Raw genomic sequence first — 26,264 nt, 5'->3', positions numbered from 1 at the left:
GTTAAGCTAGCATCTGCAGCGTGTGCAGATGACTGAAGGCTCACTCAGGACCCAGTTCTCTGAACCCAGGCCTACTTCCCTGCTTAATTAGATTACTGACACCATGAACCAAGGAGAGTGCAGATGAACTAGTTTCCAATTTGTGAACAGCCCAGCAAGGGAACTGTGTCTGTTCGAGCAGCTCACTGGAGGGCCTAGTTCATTAAATCAGAGATAGTTTGGGATTAAACTCCTGTGCAAAACTGATTTTTTTTTTTTTACCCACAAAAGAAGTTAAACAATTATAAAGTGTGTATATATTTTTTAAAGTGTAGGAAATACTGCTGTACTGTGAGGAGCCCTTCACATGCCACTGTCTGTCCTGGAGGAGTGTGGTCATGCACGCTATAACCCCAGCATTGGGGAAGCTGAAGCAGGAGGGTTGGGACAGGCAATCCTCAGCTACACATCAAGCTGAGACTAGCCGGAGTTATACAAAATCCTGTCTCAAACACAAACATCTGGTCTGAAAAATTCTTAAACTAATCCAAAAGAATCTATTTGCCTACTCAGCTATCCACACACCTAACTTCAGATCCCACACCTGGCCTGTCATTGAGAGATGACCTGAGTTGACACTAAGGTCACTCATTAGGAGCTTCCAAGCCCACCGCAGACAGACACTGCGTGCGGACCATGCACACCTCCTGAGGAGACACAAGGCCGCAGTGGCCCCCTTACCGCCGGAAGACCACATTGTAGAAGGGAATGCACAGGTCAGAGCACGGCTCCAGGATCTTCGTCAGCTGGATCTTGATCTTGATCTCAGCATCATCAGTTTTTCTCTGGCTTTTTAACTCAACAACCTAACAAATAAACATGAGAAGTGACAAAGCTATGAAGCCTTAACCCTAACTCAGAGTTCTAGAGCCCAAAAGGTAGCTCCACCCCACCCCTACTCTGCAGCTTATGCTGGCTAAATCAGTGTGACAATAAACAAACAAACTAAGTAAAATTCCAAGTTGAACACGTAAATCTTTAGTTTTGTTTTTAATTGATTTTATGTATATGTACATGTGTATCATGTATACACAGGTACCCAAGGAGGCCAGAAGAGGGCTCTGGATCCCTGGACCTGGAGAGGATGGCCGAGGCCGCGCAGTGTGGGTGGAGGAACTGAAACTGGTTCTCTACAGGAGCATCAGGTGTTCTCTACTGCTGAGCCCTGAAGTTGAAAATCTGAGTGACTGTCAGAGACCAACTGCTCCCTACCAGTCCATTTATGAATAAGGAGTGCTACTTCACAAACTTAGGCCAAAGTGGGGCTGGGGGCATGATTCCGGCCTGCTGTGTTCTACAGAATCTGCCCTTTGTCAAGTAAACTGTCAAAAATAAAAGTACACAAAGAATATGTGTACTTTGCCACTCTTCAAACCATCAGGGCACACAGGAGTTTCACCCACACCACAGTCTCCACTGGGTCTCACTTGTTGAAGCTTCACAGGAAGATAAAGAATAGAGCCATCAAAAGCAGTGACATTTCCAGTGACAGACTGGTGGTCCTTCAACATGCCAAACCTCATGCTTTTGCACTCCACATTGGGGCTGCAAAATAACAAAGGGGATGTTACTTCAGTTTGACTCAAACAGCAATCTTTACCAAAGCTATGCAGTAAGTTAGCGACTTAAGAAACATTTTTTGTACCTGCATGCCACCTAGTGGTCATATTTATAATTACATAGCTGACTAAAGACAATGACTCTTCAAGGATACCTGCTGGAGTAGAAACATTAGAAAATATAACTAATCTACTAGGCTTGGAGTGTATGCCTGCAATTCAGCTACATGAGAGGCTCAGGCAGGGGGATCATCAGTTTAAGACATCTCTAAGCAACTGAGAAACATATGGAGGGAAGGCAAAAACAAAATAAAGTAAGACAAAACAAACACCCATAATTCTAGAAAGCTTGCTTTTACACAGCATGTATATCCTTCTAGACTTCCAAGCTGGGGATCAGAACACCGTAAGAGTCCATCTTATAAGTATCTAAGGCTTTACATGACCATACACTCTTGCACCTCTGCTATAACAATACAAAATCATAGCACTGAATCTCCTGAGTATGGCAAAGCTCACAGTAAACAAGCCCTGTCCTTGGGCTGATCGTGGTCTGCCAGTCCCTGCTCTGAATCTTCAGAGGCACAAGTTTTTAAAGTGGACCTTTCCCTTTTGTTTAAAAAATCTTTTTTCAAGATGAATTTTTCTGTATATTGCACGTGTCTGTCTACCTGCAGAGGGTGGCAGACTGCCGGAAGCAGGAATTACAGGGGTTGTGAACCACATGCTATGGATGCTGAACTGAACTCAAGCCTCTGCAAGAGCAGCGAGTTTTTGTTGCTTTTTTTATCCTCTAACCCATCTCTCCAGCCCCTAAACTGATTTTGTTTTGTTGATGAGACAAAAGGCCTGGCCTTGAACTCAAAGAGATCCCCCTGCCTCCTCTGACTTTCAAGTACTGGGATAAAGGCATGAACCACAATATCCCACCGTAAGGTATTTTCTTAATGAGATTTTAATCATTTTCATTCATGGTGATTTAAACTTTTTATTATTCACTGCAGCAAACTGGCAGCTTAAAAAATTGTAACAGCTACCTAATTATCAATGATTGTTCTAGTGTATACACTAAGATACAATCTTGTTCTTCAACTCTAAAGTGTGAACAAATTCAAGACTAAAAAAAGAGCCAAGTATGTTCAAGTATAGAACACTTAACGAAATTCAACTGGCATCCCTAACATTAAATATTCACACGATAACATTTCTCCTCCAAAAAAATCTCATATGCAGATTGAGTATTCTTTATGCCAAATGCTTAAATCCAAAGTGTTTTGATGCTGGAATATCTGCATATACATAATAAAACATCTTGTGGATGAGACCTACATATAAACACAAAATGCACTCATGTGTCCTGTATGCCCAACCTACAGGTAGTTTTATATATTTAAATTTTTTTTTAGGTTTAGGGTTTTTTGTTGTGGTGGTCATTGCCTTTTGAAAGAGGACCTTTACTCTGCAGCCCTGGCTGGCTTGGAACTCCCTGTGATCAGGTTTGCCTGGGCCTGTGGATCAGCCTGCCTCTGCCTCCTGAGTGCTAGCAGTGCAGTCCTGCGCCACGACACCTGGATCAGACCTTTTTGTATGAATAGCTCACCTAACTGCATGTATATGTAACACATATGTGCCTGTTGACCGTGGAGGTCAGAAGAGAGCACTGGATCCCTGGGAACTGGTGCTGCCAATGCTTGTGAGTCACCATGTAGGTGCTGGGAACACCTTGGCCTTCTGCAAGAACAACAAAAGCTCTTAGCCCCTGAGCCATTTCTCCAGCCCCTTACATAATACTTTTAACAATTCTGTACATGAAAGTTTCATGGTGTGTAATTTTCTACTCATGGCTTCATGTGCACATTAAAAAAACTTTTAGATTCTGGGGCATTTCAGGTTTGGGGTTTTCAGACTGGGACAAGCTAGCTGTGCGCACTTAGAGCAGCACCCTGGCACCCTCTTCCTGTTCATACCCCAGGAGAAAGCCACAAAGCCACAGGCGCGTACTGCTCCGCATCCGTGCTCTCTATACTATCTTCTCAATGACATCACCTTCACACCACGGCTTCAAAAATCTAACTGGGGCCAGGGAGATAGCTCAGTCAGCTTGACCCTGCTCTAGCTTTTATAGCTATGAAAACACACAACCAAAATCAAATTGAGGGAGGAGATGGTTTATTCTAGCATACAACTAACTCTCATCCTATCACTAAGAAAAATGAGGGCAGGAATTAAAGCCAGGGAATGAAGAGGCAGAAACTGAGGCAGGACCCATGCAGGAGCACGGCTTACTGTCCTGCTCAGCCTGCTTCCTGTCTTCTCTCGTAGATTACATACAGCAGTCTCTCCTCCTTCCCTCCCTCCACCTCCTTCTTCCCATCCATTCTTCCATTCCCTTCAGAAAAGAGCAGGCTTGCAGAGCTGTCAACCTAATATGGCACATCAAGTTGCTATAAGATTAGGCACTTCCCTTCACACTGAAGCTGGAGAAGGCAACAACCCAGAAGGATGACAAGGGTCCCAAAAGCAGATTAAAAGTGGCAGATATAGGAGCCCCACAAAAAACACCAAGCTACACAACTGTAACACTTACGCCGAGGGCCTGGGTTAGACTCTGATGTTTCCATCTCAGTGAGCCTGAATCCAGGGTTGTTAAGTCTGGGTTTTCTTGTGGTATCCTGACCCCTCAGGCTCCTACAATCCTCCCTCCCCGTCTTCAGCACAATTCCCCTGAATTCCACCTAGTGTTTGTCAGTCTGATTGCTTATACTACCCAGGACCTAGTACTCAGAGATGCCACTACCCACAGCAGGCTGGGACCTTCCATGTCGGTCACTCAAGAAATGCCCGCCAGACTTGCCTACAGGCAATCTAATGAGGGCATTTCCTCAGCTAAGGTTTGATAACACTGTATCAAGAGGACCCGAGTTTGCTCCTAACACTCATGGTGGCTTACTTGTGATTGCAGTAACTAGGAGCTATAGACAGGTGGGTCCTTGGAACTTGTTGGCCAGCCAGCCTCGCCTAAGCAGAGCCACAGGTCCTAGTGTCTTAAGAAACAAAGTTTTGGAAAAAGTATTTCTCTGTTTAACAGGCCTGGCTGTCCTGGTGTTTGCTTTGTAGATGAAACAGGAGTCACAGAGATCTGCCCACCTCTGCCTCCTAAGTACTGGGATTAAAGACTTGCACCACCACTGCCCGGCTCCCTGAAAGGAAATCTTGCTGCCTTATCATCCTTTTTTCCAGCTTTTGAAATGAGTGGTAGGTTCATGGGCTGTTCCTCATGGCCTAGGTTCTTCCTGGTTCCTTTAATCTTAGGCATTTTCTCTGTAATTCTAACAAAGTTCACAGAGGACTAGCAAGGGTACACTGAAAGCAAATCAACTCTTTTTCCTTGTGGTCTAAATCAACCATGTTGCCCACATCCAGATGGATTCCTTCCTGGCTAATTACAATTCTTCTGGGTCCTTTCCTCCTAACCATCACTTTGTTCTCTCTTTTCATTCCGCTTTTTCTACTTTTAGTAGCTGTCCTGCAAAAATTCACATTTCTTAGTACAGCCATTTTGGAAAAGAATATGGTGGCTCTTGAGAAATTTAAAAACAAATCTGAAGCTATGTCCTTATTGGTAAACTTCTTCCATTGTAAGCACAAGCATTCAAGCCCCAGAACCCATATAAAAATAGAGGGCATGATGTCTACGCGCCATGTGTGTGTACAGTTCCTGTGGAGGCCTGAGAGAGTGTCTGATACTCTGGGACTGGAGTTCTAGATGGTTGTGAGCCACTATGTAGGTGTTAGAAATTGAACCCAGATCCTCCAGAAGAGGAGCCAGTGTTTAACCACTCAACCATCTCTCAGGCCTCCACAGCATGTGCTTGTAGTCTCATAGATAGGAGGATCTCTGGAGTCTGCTAGCCAGACACTCTGGCCTAACTGGTGAAGTCCGGGCCAATGAAAGACCTTGTTTTAACAGAAGTGAATGGTCTTCCTGAAGATGATACCTGAGATTGTTTTCTGGACTTTAGACGTGTGCATATATGAATAGTTACACACATACATATGCATATAGAAACCTAAAAATATGGTCAACCCAGTAATTCCACTTATGGATATAAACCTAAAAGATCTATAATTGATTATTTCAAAGAAGCACCTACACACATACCTAGATTTACTTTAACAAATTCACAATAGCCAAGACACATTTATCATCAGGTAGATACAAAAAATGTGAAACACAACAGATTTAATTCCCGGCTGTATCCTTTCTTATCCCTCTGAAAGTCCCGTGCATGTGTATAATGAATTTAGCAGTTCTCAGGGCAGGGCCGTCTCTAACGCTCTCAGTGGCTCCTCCTCTTCCTAAGAAACTCCCTCCTGCACTCGGGTGGAGACTCCCTGCTCCACCAGAGTCCACACTGGAACTCCAGGCAGGCAGCTACCCACTCATGGACCTTCCCTTCTTTCTTGGTAGCCTCCCCACTCACGACTCTACTCCATCTCCCCTCTCCTCCTCATGGAAATGTGCCAGCCCCAACTCACTGGAGCCTCCCTGCTCCACTAGAGGCCATGTAGACCAGGTAGGTCATTTTGAGATTCCATCTTACACGTGTCAGAATGGTTAAGACCAAAAATACAAGGACCAGCTCATGCTGGTGAGGATGTGGAGCGAGGAGAACACTCCTGCTTTGCTGGTAGGAGTGCAAGCTTGCACAGCCACTATGGAAATCAGTATGGGAATTCTTGAGAAAATTGGGACTAGCTTTACCTCAAGCCCCAGCTATACCACTGTTGGGCATATACCTAAATGACGTTCCACCATCCCACTTATTCATAATAGACAGAAACTAGAAACAATTTAGCTCTAAACTGAAAAATGAACTTAAAAAATATGGAACATTTACACAATGGCTTATTACTTAGTTGTTTAAAAAAATAGCATCATGAAATTTGCAGGCAAATAGATGAAACAGTAATAACGAAAAATGAAAACCTTGAGTGAGGTAACCCAGACCCTAAAAGATAAACATGGTTGTACTCATAAGTAGATATTAGCTGTTAAGTAAATGATAATTGGTCTACAATCCACAGACCCAGAAAGGCTAAGCTAACAAGGAGGGCTCAAGAGGGGATGCATGGCTCTTCCTGGGAAGGAAAAATAGATTTTGTGGCTGGACTAGGGGTGAGTGGGAATGGGAATAGGAGGGATCAGGTAGAGTGGGGATGGACGGAGACAGAGAATATGGGGAAAGAAAACTGGAATTGGAGGGCATTGGGGGGGGGAAGGTATTGGAAATCTAATACAGAGGAAACACTCTAAAATCTTTAAGGATAACCCTAGCAAGGATTCCTAGTTATGGAGGATATAGAGCCTGAACCATCCATCTTCTGTAACCAGGAAATGTTTCAAGTAGTGGGACTTGGACACCAACCCAGCCACAAAACTTTCAACCTACTATCTATCCTGCCTGCAAGATGTACTGGGGCAGCTGGTGGCACAGAACTTGCAGGGGCATCCAACCAATGACTGGTCTAATTTGAGTCCTACACAAAAGAGGGAGCCCATGCCTGGCACGGTCCAGATAAGCAGGAACCAGAAGCTGGACAGCCCAAAGACTTAGGACAGACTCAAACATGACTGGCCAATAAATAACTAAATTAATTATTTCTAATGATAGTATGCTATACTCATAGATCAGTGCATAACCCAGTCATCATTAGAGAGGCTGCCTCTAGCAGTGATGGGAGTAAATCCATAGACCCACAGCCAGACATTAGGCAAAGAGACAATCTAAATTGGAGGTCTCAATTGGGCCCAACTCTGGGTACCCTGTAGAAGAAGAAAACAAACTGTGGGAACCAAAGGTGTCCAGGACACCAGAGAGCACAGCCCTCAAAATCAACTAAGCAGAGGTGTTTCAGAGGCTGGAACAATAGTGGAGCCTATATGGGTCTGTGGCAGGCTCTCTGCATATCTTTTGTCGGCTTGGGGGTTTTGTGGACTTCTAATAGTGTGAATGGAAGTGTCTCTGTTGTTGGCTTGGGTTTTTGTGGACTTCTAATAGTGTGAATGGAAGTGTCTCTGACTCCTTTGCCTGCTCTTGGGACCCTTCCCCTTCTACTGGGTTGCTTTACCTAGCCTTGATGCGAAGGTTTGTGCCTGGTCTCACTTATTACTGTGCCATGTTCAGTTAATGTCCTTGGGAGGCCTGCTCTTTTCTTGTGGAAGGCAGAGGGGGCAGTGGATCTGGGGGAGAGGGAAGGTGGCAGGGACTGGAAGGAGTAGAGAGGGGAAGCCGTGGTTGGGATGGATTGTATGAGAGAATAAATTTTAAAAAATTGTATAAGTGCTTAAAAAGCATCACAATCCCCCCAAACAAGAAAAAACTAGTAAGGTTTTCCTGAATCTTATTTTAAAAAGAAGTTCCCTTTCCTACTTTCATGTAAAATTTTTAAATTTTAAAACTTTTTGGGGGGGGTTGTTTTTTTGTTTGTTTTGGGGGGTTTTTTGTTTTATTTTTTATTTTTTATTTTTTATTTTTTGAGACAGGGTTTCTCTGTGTAGCCCTGGCTGTCCTGGAGCTCATTCTGTAGACCAGGCTGGCCTCAAACACAGAAATATGCCTGCCTCCCGAGTGCTGGGATTAAAGGCATGCACCACCACTGCCCGGCTCAACTTTATTTTTATTATGTGTTCCGTCCATGTATATCTGTATACCGTGTATGTGTCTGGTGCCCATAGAAGCCAGAAGAGTATCAGATCCCTTGACTAGAGTTACAGATGGTTGTCAAGAGCCACCTTATGCATGCTGAGAATTGAACCCTGGTCCTCTGGAAGAGAAGCCAGTGCTTGCAACTTTGGAGCACAGCACTAAGCCCCTACTGCCATGTCTTTGTGTATGACCCTCTGAAGTTCACTGGGATTGTTTGCATGATGCTATTTACTGGAATATGGGCAATTTTTCAAGGACTACACCAGTGAAAAAAATTATACCCACTTTCTCCAATGACCATCAACTACCACTGTCTCATAGGGCCCCATCAGCCCTTCCTCCTCCATGATAAGGTGTTACCAGGCCAGTGTTGTGGTGTTCTGCAGGATGATCACCCTGCAATGAATTCATGAACACAATGGCCATGTCATTTAGAAGTTTAGAAGTTCTTTAGCAGCACACTTCTCTATCCATGGGCTCTTGCATCCTCTTCCATGTTGTTAGATGAGGCTTGGTGGGAGTGATATAAATGTCTTGTTTAGAACTGAGCACTTCATTATCATTTAATTCTTTTTGTTTGTTTGTTTGTTTGTTTTCGAGACAGGGTTTCTCTCTATAGCCCTGGCTATCCTGGAACTCATTTTGTAGACCAGGCTGGCCTTGACCTCAGAAATCCACCTGCCTCTGCCTCCCAAGTGTTGGGATTAAAGGCGTGCACCACCACTGTCTGGCTTTCATTTAATTCTTAATACTCTGACCAGTTATCAGAGATATCAAATACATCTCTACATACATATATTTACACACACACACACACACACACACACACACACACACACACACTATAAGATCTCACTCTACCCAGGAATTTACTATGTAGCCAGACTGGTCTTGAATGAATGATAATTCTGCTTTGGCTTCTGTACTGGTTTTATATGTCACATTGACATAAGTTAGATTCATCACAGAGGAAGGAGCCTCACTTAAGGAAATGCTTCCATGAGATCCAGCTGCAAGGCATTTTCTCAATTTTTGATCAGTGGGGGAGGGCCCAGCCCACTGTGGGTGGGGGCATCCCTGGGCTGGTGGTCCTGGGTTCTATAAGAAAGCAGGCTGAGCAAGCCATGGGGAGTGAGCCAGTAAGCAGCACCCCTGCAAGGCCTCTGCATCAGCTCCTGCCTCCAGGTTCCATCCCTGCTTGAGTTCCTTCCTAACTTCCTCCAATGATGGACTATGAACTGGAGGTGTAAGCCAAATAAACCCTTTCCTCCCCAACTTGCTTTTGGTCATAGTGTTTCAACTCAGCAACAGAAATCCTGACTAGCACAACCTCCTAGTTCTGGGACTACAGGATGTGTCTATACCTCATTTTTGCAGTTGTAAAAATGAACTCTGTCATTTGCTGAGTGGATGACTACAGGGCATTATCCTATGTGAAATAAGTCAGTGGTCAAGAACGTGTACGTAGATCGTACAAGGCTTTAATCCCAGCACTCGGGAGGCAGAGTCAAGCAGATCTCTGAGTTGAAGGCCAGCCTAGTCTACAGTCAGGACTACTCTGACTCAAAAACCAAACCAAATCAAACCAAACAAAGAACAAAGACCATGTACTGTACTTGCAGAGGACCTGAGCTCTGTACTCAGACCCTGTGTCCACAGCTGCCTGTAACTATAGTTCCAAGTGGATCGGACATCTCTGACCTCTTTGTAGACCTGCACACATGGAGTATACTGACACACAGGCACATAAGTACACATAATTTAAAATCTTTTTTAAAGATCTCACTTATGGGTGGAACACAAACCAACCATATGGAGCAGGGTAATGGTGGTAAGGGATGAGGGGGGAGAGGCCGTCAAGGCAGCAGTGCTCCGTGGGAGAGCGAGCTTCAGTGAGGACACTACAGCACATCAGAGCCTGTGACTGTAAGTTATGATACGCTGCTAAAGGGAATCTTACGTGTCCTTACAAGTAGATGATGTGTTAATATGTCAGTTAATGTCACAGTGTCACACAAAGGAAAACATGCTCCTCCCCAAGGTTATAAGAACTGTCAGAAAAGTGCAGGTTTCTATCTTTGCATTTTCTTCAAATATATTTCAAAACATTTGTTTTTCATGATTCCAGTCAATAAATAACCTCTAGACCAAGGCTTTCCTATGATCTTTTACACACATATACACACACAGCCATAAACTCCTATGAACCCTCACACTTCAAAAGTAGGAAAAAATCCTAAAATGTTTGTATAAAATTAAAGTTCTTTCCTTTGATTTCAAGCTGAGTTTATTTTTTAGGATTTATTTTACTACTTTCAATCATTTGCATGTGAATGTGTCTACGTTCAGATGTGATGTCAGATCCCCCTGGAGCGGGACTTACAGCTGGTTGTGAGCTATCCGAGAAGGGCGCTGGGAAGCGAGCTCGGCACTCTAGCCCCAGACCGTTGAGTTTAACTCTGGACTGTCACTGGAGAGACACTAATGTTGATTATGATAATACATGTACAGGAGGATCCAGGCTTCTGAGTTATGGATCTTATACAAGTGGTGAGAGTATAATAAAAGGAATAAAAAATTACAAAGATGAGCCAAGAGGTGGTGGAAGGGAGCTGGTGCTGCTCAGTAGTGGAGCACTTGCCCGGGACGTGTGAAGCCTGCTCAGGCATCAGTACAGCCCGAAGAACATGGGAAGCACAGACATGGGAAGAGCCATGCAAGCCATAGGCCCTGACATTACAGCCCATGACCTCCACATTTAATCCGGTTCTAGCTTCATACCACAAGTCTGAACCTATTAAATCAAAACCCGAATTAGGAAAAGAGCCAAAGCACACATGAATAGCAAGGTCTTCCTCCCAGAATCTTGGGTACAGGCTTACTGCATGGAGAATAGTCGGTAGTTCAGAGGAGTGCTGAGTTATGTAGACCATCCCTACCCTGGAATGCACAAGGGAGAAAAACAGCTGTACACACCTGAAAGTCACATGATACTGATAAACTGCTTCATTATGACACTGGATTTTGATGAGGTTTAATCCCAAAGACTGAGGTGTTCCTTTTGATCCTTGCTTGACCAAAAGCTCTCTGGGGGGAAAAAAAAAGAAAGAAAAAGAGAAAGAAAGGGGGAAAAAAACAAAGTACAAGCCAGGAATGATAATATACAACTTAGTTCTATCTATTCTAGATGCTAAGGTGGAAGATTCCTTGAGCCCAGGAGTTCAAGGCCACCTGGGACTACATTAAAAACAAAACACATCATATACCCCAATAACCAGCTAAGCAACCCCATCAACTGGAAAAAATGTTTTCCACTTAACTCAAAGATACACAAACTGGGAGTCAAGATATACCAACACACCACATCTAATTACATAGCAAAGTCATCTGGGCTGCTCAACAAATGTCACTATAATAAACAAGGCCAGCTACTTAAGAACAAAGGATTTGTTCCACAGAGTGAGATGAGGTGTCATTGATATTCCTTCTAGGTGACTTCCTTATTTTCAACGCGACAGAGAACTGTCAATCTCATGTGAAAGGGAAGTGACAAGCTGTGAGTCTGCTTACTGGAAACACCCCACTGTTCATTCACTGTTAAACCTACTGCACTTCTTCAGGAATCTCTTCATCTATCTCCCCTCTATCCAGAGGCAAATGCACTCCAGCCCTATCACCCCAGAACAATGTGATTAGAACATATCCACATTTCTACGCAGCAGCTCAGAGCAGGCTGCAGGCAGCCCTGTCCTGGCCACCCCTCCCTCAGGCCAGGTGATCCTAACTCACTTTTCCTTTCGTTCCATGGTCAGGACTGGAGGGGGATCGGCAGAGTGCAGTGAAGTTGGAGACAGAGCTGGAGGCTGTGGCAGCCGTGGGGGATCCCGAGCAGTGAGGCCAAAGGCACTGGGAGGTTTGTCCACTCCCCTGCCTATACTACTGGCTGCTCTTCCCAGTGGTAACAAAGAGACATCAGAACTACCTCTTCCCAGCATTCTGAAATAAGAAAGAGAGAAACTGGGGCTTTTCTAGTCTGCACCACACCTAGACTATCACCTCAAGTGTACCATTCCTTTTATTTTTAAAAATTAAATGTGAAATTAATGAATATGATTAGGTGGGGTGCAGGACAACATAGAGAAGCCCCCAGGAGTGCAGGGTCTATCACTTGCTCAGGGGGTCACTGCTGGGGTGTATCGGGACCCCTCAGCTGTCCTGATGCACTGCACAGCCATCCATGATGGGCCCTTTCTCAGTTACCATGTCTTCAAACTCATCTGCATTAAGCTTGGTGAAACATGGGTCTTCTTTGACGTGAGGATCTTCTGCCAGGGAACTTGAACTTGGCTCTACACAGAGCCTCAGAGAAATGTTCCTTCTTCTGAAGTTTGATGAAGATGGACATGATGACCTGGCCAGTGTGAACCCTGGCTACAGCCCTGGGGCTTCCCTGTCTGGAGCCTAGACTGGAGATAGCTCTAAGGTCGGAGACATGAAAGCCTCTACAAAACTGTTTTCCAGGTCCTCTTGGACAACCATGTTGGCACAGGGCACATGTACTCCCAAGGAGGCTGATGTGTGCAGCCATGGCCCACCATTCTTTTCTTGGAGGGGATGCCTGCAGGAGCCCAAGCTCAACTGTAGGACTCTCTTGAAGTAATGACCCATTCACTAGCCACTCTCGGCATGCCCACTCAGAGCTGCCTTCCTAGGCAGAACTGAGGGAATGTGACTCAGATCTACTATCTGGGGACCTGTGACAGGTCAAGTGAGGCTCTGAGGTGTACAGAGGGAACTACTGTTCCTTCGCAATGACTGCCTGAGCAGCTCTTCCTGGTAAACACCACCATGGATGCCTAGCTAAGAAATACTCATCTGGAACCCGCCTGTCTCAGAGACTCTCTCTGCATTCGACACTTGAGGTTATAGGACAAAAGTGACTTTACCCACCTACTCCAACCAACAGAAGCCTCTGCCAGCTTGCTGTCCCCAGCTGCCAGCACCGAAGGATCAGGCAAAGAGGAACGGGGTTCTTCTCTGTCTTTGCGGACCATGTTAGCAGACAAGCCTCGACCTAGTACTCCTCTGCCTGCAAGAGTCAAACCTCAGCTGTTACTGTGAGCTGAGCATGTTGCAGTTAGGTTTCTGAAGACCACTGGACACAGGAACTAAGCAACCACACATCCCTCCACATTTCCAGTGGACGACTACGTACCTAAAGGAGGTGCTTCTCGTTTGGAAGGGGCCCGGAATGCTGTGTCAAGGCCCATGCCACGAAACATGGACACCAAACCGACAGACTCCTAGAGAAAGATAATTATTAAGGTTATCCTAAGAAATGGATTAGAACTCTACATACAATGGCTTTTTGAATGAAAATCACCTTCTTCAACTCCTACCAATGTTATATGAATAAGAGATGAACAAGAGCTATCAGCTGGTGAAATCATTCTGCAGTAATGGGAGAAAATACTAAGGCCTGATGCCAAACCTGAGAACCTGAGTTTGATCTCTGGAACCCACATGATGGAGAGAACCACTCCTACAAGTTGTCTCCCGACCTCCACACACATGCTGTAGCAAGTATACACACACACAAACGCACGAGCATACACATGCATGTACATAGAAAACAAATGCAAAGGTAGTAATTTTTTTAAATGGAAAAATACTTCATATTTTTTCAACACTTATTACCACATCTTATTAGACTTTAAATGTAGTTGTGCTAAAATTTAAGTGGATGGAGAGATGGCTCTGCAGCTGGCACTCAAGAGACAGAGGCAGGTGGATTTCTGTGCGTTTCAAGTCAGTCTAGTCTGCACAGTGAGTTCACAGGACAGCCAAGGCTATATAGAGAAAGCCTGCCTCAACAACAATAAAAATAATAATAAACAACAAAAAATCTATTAATTGATATCTAGAATAATAAAATACAAAAAATAGTTGTGTTTTTCCAGGCTTTAATTTTTATCTGAAATTAGGTCTCACTATGTGGCTCTGGCTGACCTGGAATTCACTATGTCGACCAGGCAGGCCTCAAACTCACAAAATCCATCTGCCTCTGCATCATTAATTCTGGAATTAAAGGTGTGCTCCATTACATCCAGTAAATTACATTTCTAAAAAAATTTTTTGTATCTTATATGTATGAAATGTTTTGCCTGCATGTGTGGTGTGTGTGTGTGTGTATGCACTATATGTGCTGGTGCTCTGTGAGGGTCAGAAGAAGGCATCAATCAGACCCCTTGGTACTGAAGGTGTAGCCTGTTATAAACTAACATGTGCGTGTAAGAGCAGCAAGTGCTTTTAACTGCTGAGCTATCTCTTCAGTTTCCAGTTTTTGTTTTGTTGGTTGATTTTATTATTAAATTTAATTTTAATTTAAAAAATTTTAATTTTAATTTTAAAAATTAAAAACTATTTTCTATCTTTGTGCATTAGTGTGTGACTGGCAGCATATGTGTCACAGCGGGTATATGCAAGTTGGAAGACAACCTTGAGACCAGGCCCCTGTTTTCCATCTTGAGACCAGTCTCTCGCTGCTTATTAGCTGGTGCATACATGAGGTTAGCTGGCCCGTGAGCGTCTGTGGATTCTCGCAGTACGAGTCATTGGGATTAGAGACATGGGGTTACAAGATGAGGACCACTGAGCCAGCTTTTACATGGCTGCTGGACATTCAAACTCAGGCTGTTATGTTCACACACAAGTCCTTTCCCAACTAAGTCCTCTCCCCAGCTCTTTTCAAAGTTTATTTAGCTACCTGTATAGCCAAGGTAAAAGGGAACAGGAACACTGGTTAATCAATTTTACAGAAAAAAATCATTTAAGGATATAAGAAGTTTAGGATTTTGTCTTTATATTTTGGTTTTGTTACAGGCGGGCTTCAAACTTGCTATATAGTCAAAGATGAATAAAGAACTAGATTTTCCTTTCTCCACCTCCACAGCACTAGGATTACAGATCCATGCTTCCACATCTGGTTTGTCTGGTGCTGGAAATGAAATCCTGGGCTCTGTGCATGCGGAGAGGTACTCCACCAACCGGGCTGCATCCCTGGTCCCATCCTGAGGGGTCTGTTTGTTTGTTTTTTCTCTTACACACTATCCAATGACACATGCCATGTACTGCTGTGGCAGTCCTGAACACTTGCTGTTGTGCCAGCAAATAAAAGCTACAGACAGACGAGAGCATTCCATCTGACTGGACATGCAGTGCTGCTCTCTTCTGTGCTCAATTCTACAGAGCCAACCAGAGAACAATCCGAACCCTCAGAAGCAGCAACTTCTGTTTCAGTTCAATACACATGAAAGGATGGCAGACTGGAGAAACGAGGGGTGGAAGACTGAAGCTAGAAGCCAACCTTAAAACTGCCCCAAGTCCATCTAGTGTTTACTTTGAGGCACTTTCTCTAGGACTTGAATGGCACGACCACAAAAATGCATCTACTTGTCAAGACAAACAAAAAAATAAAAATAACAGCCCTTGATTCAAATACAGCCTTCTAGTTCCCTAAGACCTCTGAGTGGTCTTACCTTTTGTACTGGCTGGAGTGGTGGGCTGGATTCTTCTGGTTTTCTAAACACAAGACCTCTGCCAGCAGGTCCTGCCCTACCCCAAGCTGGTTCCAAAGGTCTAGGAGCTTGCGGCCAACAACCTGGCATCCGAACACATTGAGATGGGTGGACTGGAGTGGGTCCCCTGAACAACGGCCTGACAGGATCCATTGAGAAGCTGTAGAAATGACTGCTGGTTCTCTTCCAATTCGTTACCTGCCAGCATTTTCAAAGGATTAAAAAGTCACCATCTACTGTAAATAGAATCTTTTCCGATGGGAGTTGAGAGATGTATTAATCTATGGTTGTAATACTTCATCAGGAGTCAGTTTAAAACTATGTCCATTAAGCAGATAACAGAGTCTACCCTAGGGCCGGTCTCATCACAGGTTCTCAGCCTGACAGTAGGCACCACTTCTCTCATCTTATGCAATGGAACTTACTGTAATCAAAGTGATTACTGCTCAAGCCATACCACCTCCCAGCATGGGGAGGACAGGTGGACATGAAGTCCCACCTTCTGCCAAGGAGCTAATATTAGCAACTGACAGCAGGAGGGGGGTCATTTCTCTTTATCAGTGTAGCCTCTAGCAAACTGACCATGCTCCAGGAAAAGGCCACACATCCAGGAGTGTATGAGAAGCACATATCTGATTTGATGGGTGTTTAAAAAAACAAACAAGAGGCTGGGCGGTGGTGGTGCATGCCTGTAATCCCAGCACTCTGGGAGGCAGAGGCAGGCGGATTTCTGAGTTCGAGGCCAGCCTGGTCTACAGAGTGAGTTCCAGGACAGCCAGGGCTACACAGAGAAACCCTGTCTCGAAAAACCAGAAAGAAAAAAAAAAGACACAAAGATGGGCAGGTAGGGAAGGAAGGTGGGCCTGGGAGGGGTGTGGGGATGGAATGAGTATGATCGTAACACAGAGGGGTGAAATTCTCCAAGGACTAATAAAAACAAACAAACATGCAATCCCCACTGTTTACCTTTACCTTCTTCCAAAACAGATTCATAAAATAGAGGAGATTGATCGGCCAAGTCAGATCAGTGACAGGGCCAGTCTCCTATTAACAGGTTCACATCGAAGGTTTCTCTTTTAAAGCAAAAAATAATTTTGATAATGATAATAATTCTTGATGGTGCAGGTATTTGATCCCAGCACTCAGGAAGCAGATTCAGGCAGATCTCTGCATTCAAGGAAAGCCTGGTCTACAGAGAGAGTTCTAGAACAGCTAGGGCTACACAGAGAAACCCTGTCTTGGAAGAAAAACAATGTTTTTTCTTTAGAGGCAGGGCAGAGTCTTGCTATGGAGCCCTACCTGGCCCTGAACGACTGACAATCCTCCTGCCTCGGGCTCTTAAGTGCCCGGATAACTGGTATGTGCTACCACACCTGGCTTATTTTGGAGAAAGCATCTTGCTGTATAGCTCAGGCAGGCCTTGAACTTGCAATCTTCCTGTGTTCTGGGATTACAGGAATAAGCTCCTGTGTCCCACGAAAGCTCCTATTTGGGCTAACAACATTCTAATCACCTCCCACTAACCAAAGCTCCTTGAGTTTCTCTACCTAAACAACCTCTCAGGGAACCATCCATCTATTAGAGAAAGGAACAATTTTTATATATGAGGATGATTTCTATTGTAGTTAACACCTCCATGCTATAAAAATATTGTCAACAAACATCTGGGTTTTGTTTTTTCTCCTATATCAGTCCCCCCCCCCCATCTATAACTGCATTCAACTTATTGGGGTTAGTTGCTTTACTGAATCTTTAGTTTTTGTTATTGTGGTTGTTGCTTTTGGTTTCTAGATTTTTGTTTTGTTTTGTTTTGAGGTCTCCTGGGAACAAAGCTGTTGTTGTTTTGAGTCTACACTACTTGCTGGCTCTCATGGGGTCCACTGAATTCCTGCCCTCCCCTGACAACTTAGGGATGAGCTCCTGAGCCTAGCTCAAGTCTCAGATCCATCAGGCCTCTTCAAAATCGTTTAATAATTTATGGAGTTCAAGTCAGAACTCTGTAAAAGAGTTCTTTCATTGCCCTGACCCATTCCTGATTCCCTGAAGAATCTTTTTTTCTTTCTTCCTTTTTTCCCTCTTGTGCTGGGGAGCAGAGCCAAGGCCTTATGTATGTCAAGCATGCATTAGACCTTTGAGCTACACTCCAATCCCAGAATCTCTTCTGAGCTTTCGAAAACCTGGCAGCATTATTAGCTAGGAAATCCAGTCTTGCCTAAAAAGAAGACGGATACTCAACTCCTCAACTGCTAATAAATGCTCCCAGTAGCCTGCATTTTTGGTGACACCACCGTAGCCTTACCCAAGAATCTAGAAGTCAGTTACCTAACTGGCACATATGAAGTGATGTTACAGCACAGACCTCTGGAATCCTTTTTACCCTCCTATCATCCTGTTCACAGATTGGACGCCTCCTCCAGAAGGCCTTTCCTTCGGGCGGGTTTTCTCACTGGGTTAAATCTCCCACGCCCGCCATGCAGTGAGGGGTCCCAGACCAGGCCTATCGTCTCCAGTTCTCCACGTGCGCCCTTTGGTCAAGGGCACTAGGCCTCAGGCCTAACCCGAGGCCAAGTCCGTCAAAGCAAATCCCACCCAAGGTCCACGACGGCAAAGTACCTTTCCACCAAGTGGACTGTGCCAGCGGGTCTTGCCTAGATTTCTTTTTAGGTCTTGTGCCACTGAGCCCCGGAGCGAGCGCTCTCTCTCTCTCCACGAGCCACCTCCTTTCCCTCCTATTCCAGGCCCTGCGTTCCTCCCACACACTCGGCCTGGAATAACGAATTCCAGTCCACCCTGACCCCGCCCAGGCCACCTCGTGCCTGTGGGGGAGGGGCGTGGGCAGGAGAGGGTGGGAGGGCCCTAGCTGAGAGCGCCCTGCTCGCCCAGGAGCCTGCACCAGAGCGCCTTTAACCCTCCCAACCAGCCACACCTGAGTCGCTTCCTCTCACCTGGCCTCGAGTCTCGAGTGAAGCACCCTGCCTAGGCAGACCACCACCTCCTCCGCCACTTGGAATGAACCACGTGCCCCAAGTCCTGATTTTCAGGGCTCCCCCCACCAGCCCAAGGGCTCGGCCCATTGGCCAAACAGCCTGTCACTCAAAAGAGTCTATCACTTCATTGGCTCGCCCTTTCATGCGGTCTAGCTCTGTGGAGGTTGATTTCAAACCCGTGTTAGAAGTTTTGGGCATAATTTTAAACAGAGTTTCGAGGCGTGAGGGTGGCCCTGAATCCCTTTCGGTGGGCTGCTCCCATAAACAAACTTACCTGATATGCTCATGTGGATAGGGACCTGCTCTGTCCTAAAGGCTCTAAGGAGCAATTGGTAAATAACAGCTTGATAGAGGGCAGTTGCTCCGTGGTAGAGCACTTGCCCTGTCCTTGACTGAGGGGTGCACCAAAGACACCACCGTGGGCAGAAAACAAGGAAACTGTTCTCCAACTCTAAAAAAGCCCCAGCTCCCAATCCTTTTTGGAACACTGACCAAAGCTTACATGAAAAGATTCACTCGTTGCATATTGAAACAGTTGCTTAGGAAAAGAGTCAGCGTCTTTGGGGTGAAGTGTGAAGCAGTTCTTTGTGCACATCTGATTGAAACCCAAAACAAGAAGATTTCATTGCAAGGGTTGTACGTTGGGTTCCTTAGATTTTCAGTTTTGAACCAAGAGTAGGTAGCTTCATACAGTGCTTCCAAGTCATCCGTATACTGTGAGTACTATTCCACCAATAAGGGAAAAAATCCAGTCTTATTTGGAATGGAGATAAAGTTGAGAAGTATTAGAACCTTTGGCATTTGTTAGGATAGTTTCTGAAGCTAAGCAACATCTCTTGCTGTTTATATTCCTTGTTGAGGTGCTAAAGTTGCTAATAAATGTTTTATTTTTAGGGTAGCAATTTTTAAAAAGCACACACAAATGCAGGACTTGTCTAATGTATGTAAGAGTCCTGTGTACAATCTCCAGTACCTCCAAAAAATAACACTTATAAAGCACACACTGTCTCATCATGTGCATGCCCACAGAGCCGGTGGGGTCAGAGTGAGGTAAAAATTTATTTAATTTACTGCAATCATTCTACAATGAAATACATCTAAACCATTACCCATCTAAACCATTGTATCCCCATAAATATATGCAGCGATTTATTTGTCAAAACAGCACACACATATTGCTGAGATAAAGTATTTTGAAGTAAAGAACATATGATAAATATTTTTTAATTATTTATTTTATGTATATGAGTACATTGTAGCTGTCTTCAGACACACCAGAAAAGGGTATCTGATCCCATTACAGATGGTTGTGAGCCACCATGTGGTTGCTGGGAATTGAATTCAGGACCTCTGAAAGAGCAGTCAATGCTCTTAACCAACTGAGCCATCTCTCCAGCCCAGATAATATATTTTTTAATGATTTACTTTTATTTTACATACATTGGTGTTGTGCCTGCATGTTTATCTGTGTTAGGTTGTCAGATGCCCTGGTACTGGAACTACAGACAGTTGTGAATTGCTGTGTGAGTGCTAGGAATTGAACCAGGGTCCTTTGGAAGAGTAGCCAGTATTCTTAACTGCTAAGCCATTTTTCCAGCCACAGATGATATAACAGAAAAGTCAGAACCCTGTCAGGCTCTAGAACCGAGGGATGGAAATGGGTCTATACAGCAGCCACATGGTGGCTCACAATCATTTATAATGGGAACCCTTTTCTGGTGTGTCTGAAGACAAAGATGGTATACTCATATACATCTAATAAATAAATAAATCTTTTTAAAAAATAGGATAAGGGGGGATGGGATAAGGAGTTTGCAGAGAGCAAACCAGGAAAGGGGATAACATTTGAAATGTAAACAAATAAAATATCTAATTAAAAAAAAAAACAAAAGAAAAGAAAATGGTTCCACAGCTCTTCCTAGACATTTATAGTGTCAAATTCTGTGGTCCTATGAGAACCATGGACTCTGAATTCACCTTTGTTGTTCAGAAAATAAGATTGCATAAGTCATAGCAAGACTGAGCACAGGAAATTATGTTACTCTGCTGACCTAGAAACTACAGAGAGGATTTCATTTAAAGTAGACATATAACTTCAATGTCTTAGGAAGAAGTAAATATAAATCTTCTCAGGAGAAACACACCCATAGCCAGGTCCCCAAAACTCTCACATAAAAGGTGTTAATAAATGAGTCCAAACAAAAGAATAAAAATATAAAATGTTAAGAGACAGCATCAAAATCAAAAAGTGGACCAGAGATTAGAAGAAGCCAACATGGGTGTGTGTCACACAACTGCAATCCTTACGCATTGGGGCTGAGGAGGGAGAGCTCTCTAAAACAAAATTAAAAGAAAACTTACTGGGGCCAGCAAGCTAGCTCATGCAGCAAAGGCTCCTGCAGCCAAGTCTGATGACCCAAGTTCAAGTGCCAGAGACCAAATGGTGAAGTTAGAGCTGGAGAGACTGCTCAGTGGCTAAAAGCATCGGCTGTGCTTCCAGTCCCATGTCCTCTCATGGGTGAAATTTCCAGCACCCACACGGTGGCTCACAAGTGTCTGTAACTCCAGTCCCAAGGGATATGATACTTCTTTTTCTGGCCCTTCTAGTCTTTTTGGGAACTACACACATGTACACATGTGGTACATGGACATACATGCTGACAAAACACCCATACGTATAAAAGGACGGTTGGGATTAATGGTGTAAGATGAGAGCAGACTCCTGAGAAGCTGTTCTCTGATCTTTGAGTGCCTACTATGGCAGGTATCCAGTCACATGCACACACATAAATAAATGTTAACACACTTTTAAAACCCTTTTCATGAGAAGAGGAGGAGAAAGAGGAGGAGGATGGTAGAAGAGGAAGAAGGAAAGAAGAGGAAGAGGAGGAGAACTACAGATGGTAAACCAGAGTGACATGCTTTAAGGTGGCCTGGCTTACCCACTCTATTAAAGGCATGAACAAAACCAAAGGCTGAATTACCCCCAATTAAACATTTTCTCTTCCCTAACAGCCTTCACACAGAAGTATTAGCTTTTCCCTGTCTTCAGATGCAAATATAAACATCTGATCTTCCTGGGTCTCAAGCCTGCCAGCTGCTGGACTATAACCATCCCTTTGGTTCTCTTGGCTTTCTTCCCAGCTCCCCTTTTCATCCTCACTAGAACCCGGAGTCACAAGAGGGAACCAGATCTGCCGGGGACCAAAATGCCTTTCTCTGTAGTTTAGATAGGATTGGTCCCCATCAAATTCATCTTCAAAATTTGATTTCTGGAATGGTGAGATGATCCAGTGGGTAAAGATGCTTATATCTAAGCCTAGGGCTTAGATCCCAAGGGCTCACGTGGTGAAAGAAGAGAAGTGACTCTCACAAGTGGTCCTCCAACCTCCACGTGTGTGCAGTGACATGTGTGCACCCCAAACACTAAATGTCATAAAAAAATTAAAGAAAAAGAATTAATTTCTAATATGGCCAGTTGGATAGTTCGTAACAGTACACTCTTAGTTGGCCATTGGGGGTGTGTTGGAACTAGAAAGAAGGCTCAGCAGTTACAGTTAAGAACTTGTTGCTTTTGCAGAGGACTCAAGTTGGATTCCCATTACCCACATGGTGTGTCACAACTCCAGTTTCATCCTCTTCTGGACTTCCAGGTATTAGGCATGGAGGCAAAACATTCACACATAGAAAGCAAATATTTTAAAGAACAACAAGAAGAAAGAGTTCACCTATCTCCTTCTTGCCTCTGCTTTTTCTCTGTTCTGAAGTGGACACCTCTGTTCCCCTTCATCTTTCTCCTGCACTACACATCCAGAGCGACTGAGTCAGCTGACCTGGACTGTGATCTTTAAGGTCCTTTTGACTGTTTCTACTGAATATGTTTTGTTTTCATTGTTGTTTTGTTTGTTGAGACAGTTAACCCCAGATGTCCTAGAACTTATTCTGTAGACCAGGTTGGCTTGGAACTCAAGAGGTCCACCTGCCTCAGCCTCTCAAGTACTGGGATTAAAGGTGTGTGCCGCCACCACCTGGCTTCTACAGCAATGAAAACTCACAAGAAAAACTCAAGGATCTCATGTTCTGCCGTATCTCCCTTACCAATACACAAATACTTCATGTATTTGTGAGTAACACATAGAGCTCCTGTGTCCCAGACTGGCCTTGAGTTTGAGGCTAACCTTGAACTTCTGAACTTTCTACCTCCACCTCCAGAGTGCTAGAATTATAAGCATGTATTGTCACACTGTTTATGCAGTGCTGAGGCTCAAACCTGGGCTTTGTGCATGCAAGGCAAGTGCTCTACCAGGTGAAGTATGTGCACAGCCCGACTTCCCCATTATTATTTCATGTGTATGTGTGGTGGTAGTGGTCATTTAAGATAAAGTCGCATTGTATCCAAAACTAGTCTGGAACTCACTATGTATCTCAGGCTGACCTTCAACTTACAGCAACTCTCCTGCCTCAGTCTCCTGAGAGTTTGGATTACAGGTGTGTGAGGTTGCGGTTGGGTCTATGCAGTAGCAGCTTGTGCATATGGAACATGGCTCCTCTATTTGGTGTTCAGTCTATGGTGATGGGTGTGCGGCCATGTCTAGGACACAAGGAACCCAAGAGGCAGAGGTGACAACCTGATTGGACAGCTTCAACCCATGCTCTGATGCTAGTTGGTTTCACTAGAGAAGGAACCCTTACTATGCCCAATCTATGATCAACCCAGATGGTTCTATCAGCTTTGTTTCCATGCTTTGTGTTTCCAAAAATGGAAATCTTTAACGTGCCAGTCTGTAGTTTTCCAAATGGCAGACCAAGTGGGCAGGCTAGGGTCAACAGTCTGAGCCAGTGCTATGAGAACAACTTTGAGTTCTGTCCACTGAGTGGAGAAAACACATCCATTTTCCAATCCACAGTCTAGTGTGGATGCTACCACAGCAGTCCTCAGGAGTAGAGCTGGTTTCCCCTTAGCAAACATCAGTAGGCCAGGGGCTGGCATACAAGGGGACCTCTGTGAACTGGGAGTTTCATGAGACAGTGGCTTTGTTTTGAGCAGAGGATAAATATTACCAAAGGGATAATTGCCATCCCTCCTCCCAGTCCCCACACCTACAGAGCTGAATGCCAGGCCAGTGTACTACAATACACTGTACTACTGTGTGATACGATAGGTTGGTTGGGCTCTTTACACATCACCAGATGTTGAATCAGTTAGCCTACACCAAAGGGGGAATATCTGTCATGAAGCCTTGGTAGGTACAAGTTAGAACACTTTGTCAAATGTTTTGTTTTTAATAATTATTTATTTACTCATATATGCGTGTGCACATGCCATGACACATGTGTGGAGGTTTGAGACAGAGCCACACAATTGGTTCTCTCTCCTTCTACCATGTAGATAAGTCCCAGGGATTAAATTTAGGCTTGAGACTAGGCAACAGGTACCTTTACCCACTGAAGTACATCACCACCCTGAACCCACGTATTAATTTTAATGAGAACCTAGAAGCAATCTTAAAGAGTTGTTTCCAAAAGGATTATGTCAGCTGGGTGTGGTGGTACATGCCTCTAATGCCAGCACTTTGAGGCAAAGTGAGGATGATCAGTTCAAGGCCAGCTTCTTCTACACAGCAAGTTCAAAGCAAGTCTGAGCTACATGAAATCCTGTTTCAAAAGACATAGAAAAAAAAAGAGGTTCTTTTTTTTCCTTCCTGTTTTTGTTTTTTTTTTTTTGTTTTTGTTTTTTTTTTTTTTTTTTTGAGACAGGGTTTCTCTGTGTAGCCCTGGCTGTCCTGGACTCACTCTGTAGACCAGGCTGGCCTCGAACTCAGAAATCCACCTGCCTCTGCCTCCCAAGTGCTGGGACTACAGATGTGTGCCACCACTGCCCGGCAAAAATGAGGTTCTTATTCCCATCAGAGGAGCAGCAAATTACGGCACCATCACAGAACCACCACCCTATGGAGGCTACCTGCCTTTAACCATGCTATAAGCAGCAAAGGGTCAACCAAAGACTTAGCTCAGTTATTTATTAGGATTGTGAGGTCCCAAGGATGCAAATACATGTCTATATAAAGCAATTTCTGAGCTCATGTGACACATTAAGGTAAAACACAGTACCATTGTACTCCCACAAGGCAAAGCCACAAAGGCTGAACCTGTTCAAAGCCCAACCCCCAAGGCTGGCCTGATCTTTTCCTCTTCCTGGAAGAGAGAGGCATTTCAGTTGGATTGATTTTCTCACATATTTGGTATTTTTTAGGCGTTGACCAAAACACATGCGATTTGCACATTTCTTTATTCCTTCAACCACAGTGTACTGTGTCCATCATGTGCGAGGGACTATTTTATGTACTAAAATATAGTTTATGCATAACCCGGGGTGTGCTGCTCTACATATTCTAGTGGGCATATCAGATAAGAAACGAAGACAAATGCTGTGGAGGAAAGGGAAGCGGGGAAGAGGAGCAAAAAGCACCAGAGATGTGAGTTTTAGATTTATCTGGACCTGATTGTGTAGCACAGGCTAGCCTCAAACTCATACCTCCTGGCTAGAGCGTCTGGCAACAAGCGGAGCACACTGCACCCGCGTTAGCTAATTTATGTAGGGTGGCCAGGGAGTCTCAGAGAACTAAAGGATTTCAGAAGCAAGACCTAGAAACATCTGGACAAAGTTGAGTCTAGACTTGGGGAAAAGACATGGGGTAGGGGGAGGGTGCAGCCTGCCCACTGTGACAGGGCAGTAAAGTCTGTGTGGTTGGGAAAAGATGTAGAAATCACAGAAGGGTTCTATGTTTTATAAAGCATAAGCAACATATATTGGCTTAATAAAAGCTTGCTGACAACACGTCTCTTACTAGAATCTATCTGATACTCAATAAAGTCTTTACTTTCACTCTAATTTAAAAGCAAAAGGGGAAGGGGCAGGGACTGGAGAGATGGCTCACATTAAGAGCACGTTTTCTTGCAGCAGACCTGGTTTGGGTTCCCAGTATCCACGTGGTAGCTGCAACCATCCCTAAGTTCCAGGAAATCTGATGCCCTCTTCTGACCTCCAGAGACACCAGGAATGCACTCAGTACACACACACACACACACACAGAGGCAAATCACTCAAACACTCTTTTTTTAAAAAAAATTAAAAGCAAGCCGGGCGGTGGTGGCACACGCCTGTAATCCCAGCACTCTGGGAGGCAGAGACAGGTGGATTTCTGAGTTCGAGGCCAGCCTGGTCTACAGAGTGAGTTCCCGGACAGCCAGGGCTATACAGAGAAACCCTGTCTCAAAAAACCCAAATCTACCCCCCCCCCCAAAAAAAAATTAAAAGCAAACTAGGAAACTGGTTCAGTGGGTAGAAGTACTTGCTGCACTTGATAGCTTGAACTCCACATTCAAAGCAGC

At 44.4% G+C, this 26,264-nt stretch overlaps 1 protein-coding gene across 1 annotated transcript in view; it reads right to left on the bottom strand.

The window, feature by feature from the left end:
* Positions 1-16,038, bottom strand: part of Piwil2 (piwi like RNA-mediated gene silencing 2) — a 52,908-nt gene extending 36,870 nt beyond the window's left edge. Inside the window, exons 1-7 of the mRNA XM_052191009.1 lie at positions 15,847-16,038; positions 13,524-13,611; positions 13,259-13,397; positions 12,098-12,304; positions 11,285-11,395; positions 1,467-1,584; positions 721-845 (exon numbers count right to left, since the gene is read on the bottom strand). Of these exons, the coding sequence (XP_052046969.1) occupies positions 721-845; positions 1,467-1,584; positions 11,285-11,395; positions 12,098-12,304; positions 13,259-13,397; positions 13,524-13,611; positions 15,847-16,038 (980 nt within the window). The remainder of the gene's footprint in view (positions 1-720; positions 846-1,466; positions 1,585-11,284; positions 11,396-12,097; positions 12,305-13,258; positions 13,398-13,523; positions 13,612-15,846) is intronic.
* Positions 16,039-26,264: the final 10,226 nt, after the last annotated feature.

This window comes from Apodemus sylvaticus, chromosome 8 (genome assembly GCF_947179515.1).
Source record: "Apodemus sylvaticus chromosome 8, mApoSyl1.1, whole genome shotgun sequence".
Taxonomy (NCBI): domain Eukaryota; kingdom Metazoa; phylum Chordata; class Mammalia; order Rodentia; family Muridae; genus Apodemus; species Apodemus sylvaticus.
The sequence above is the reverse complement of the archived record's forward strand: the minus strand, read 5'-3'. Positions and strand labels throughout refer to the sequence as shown.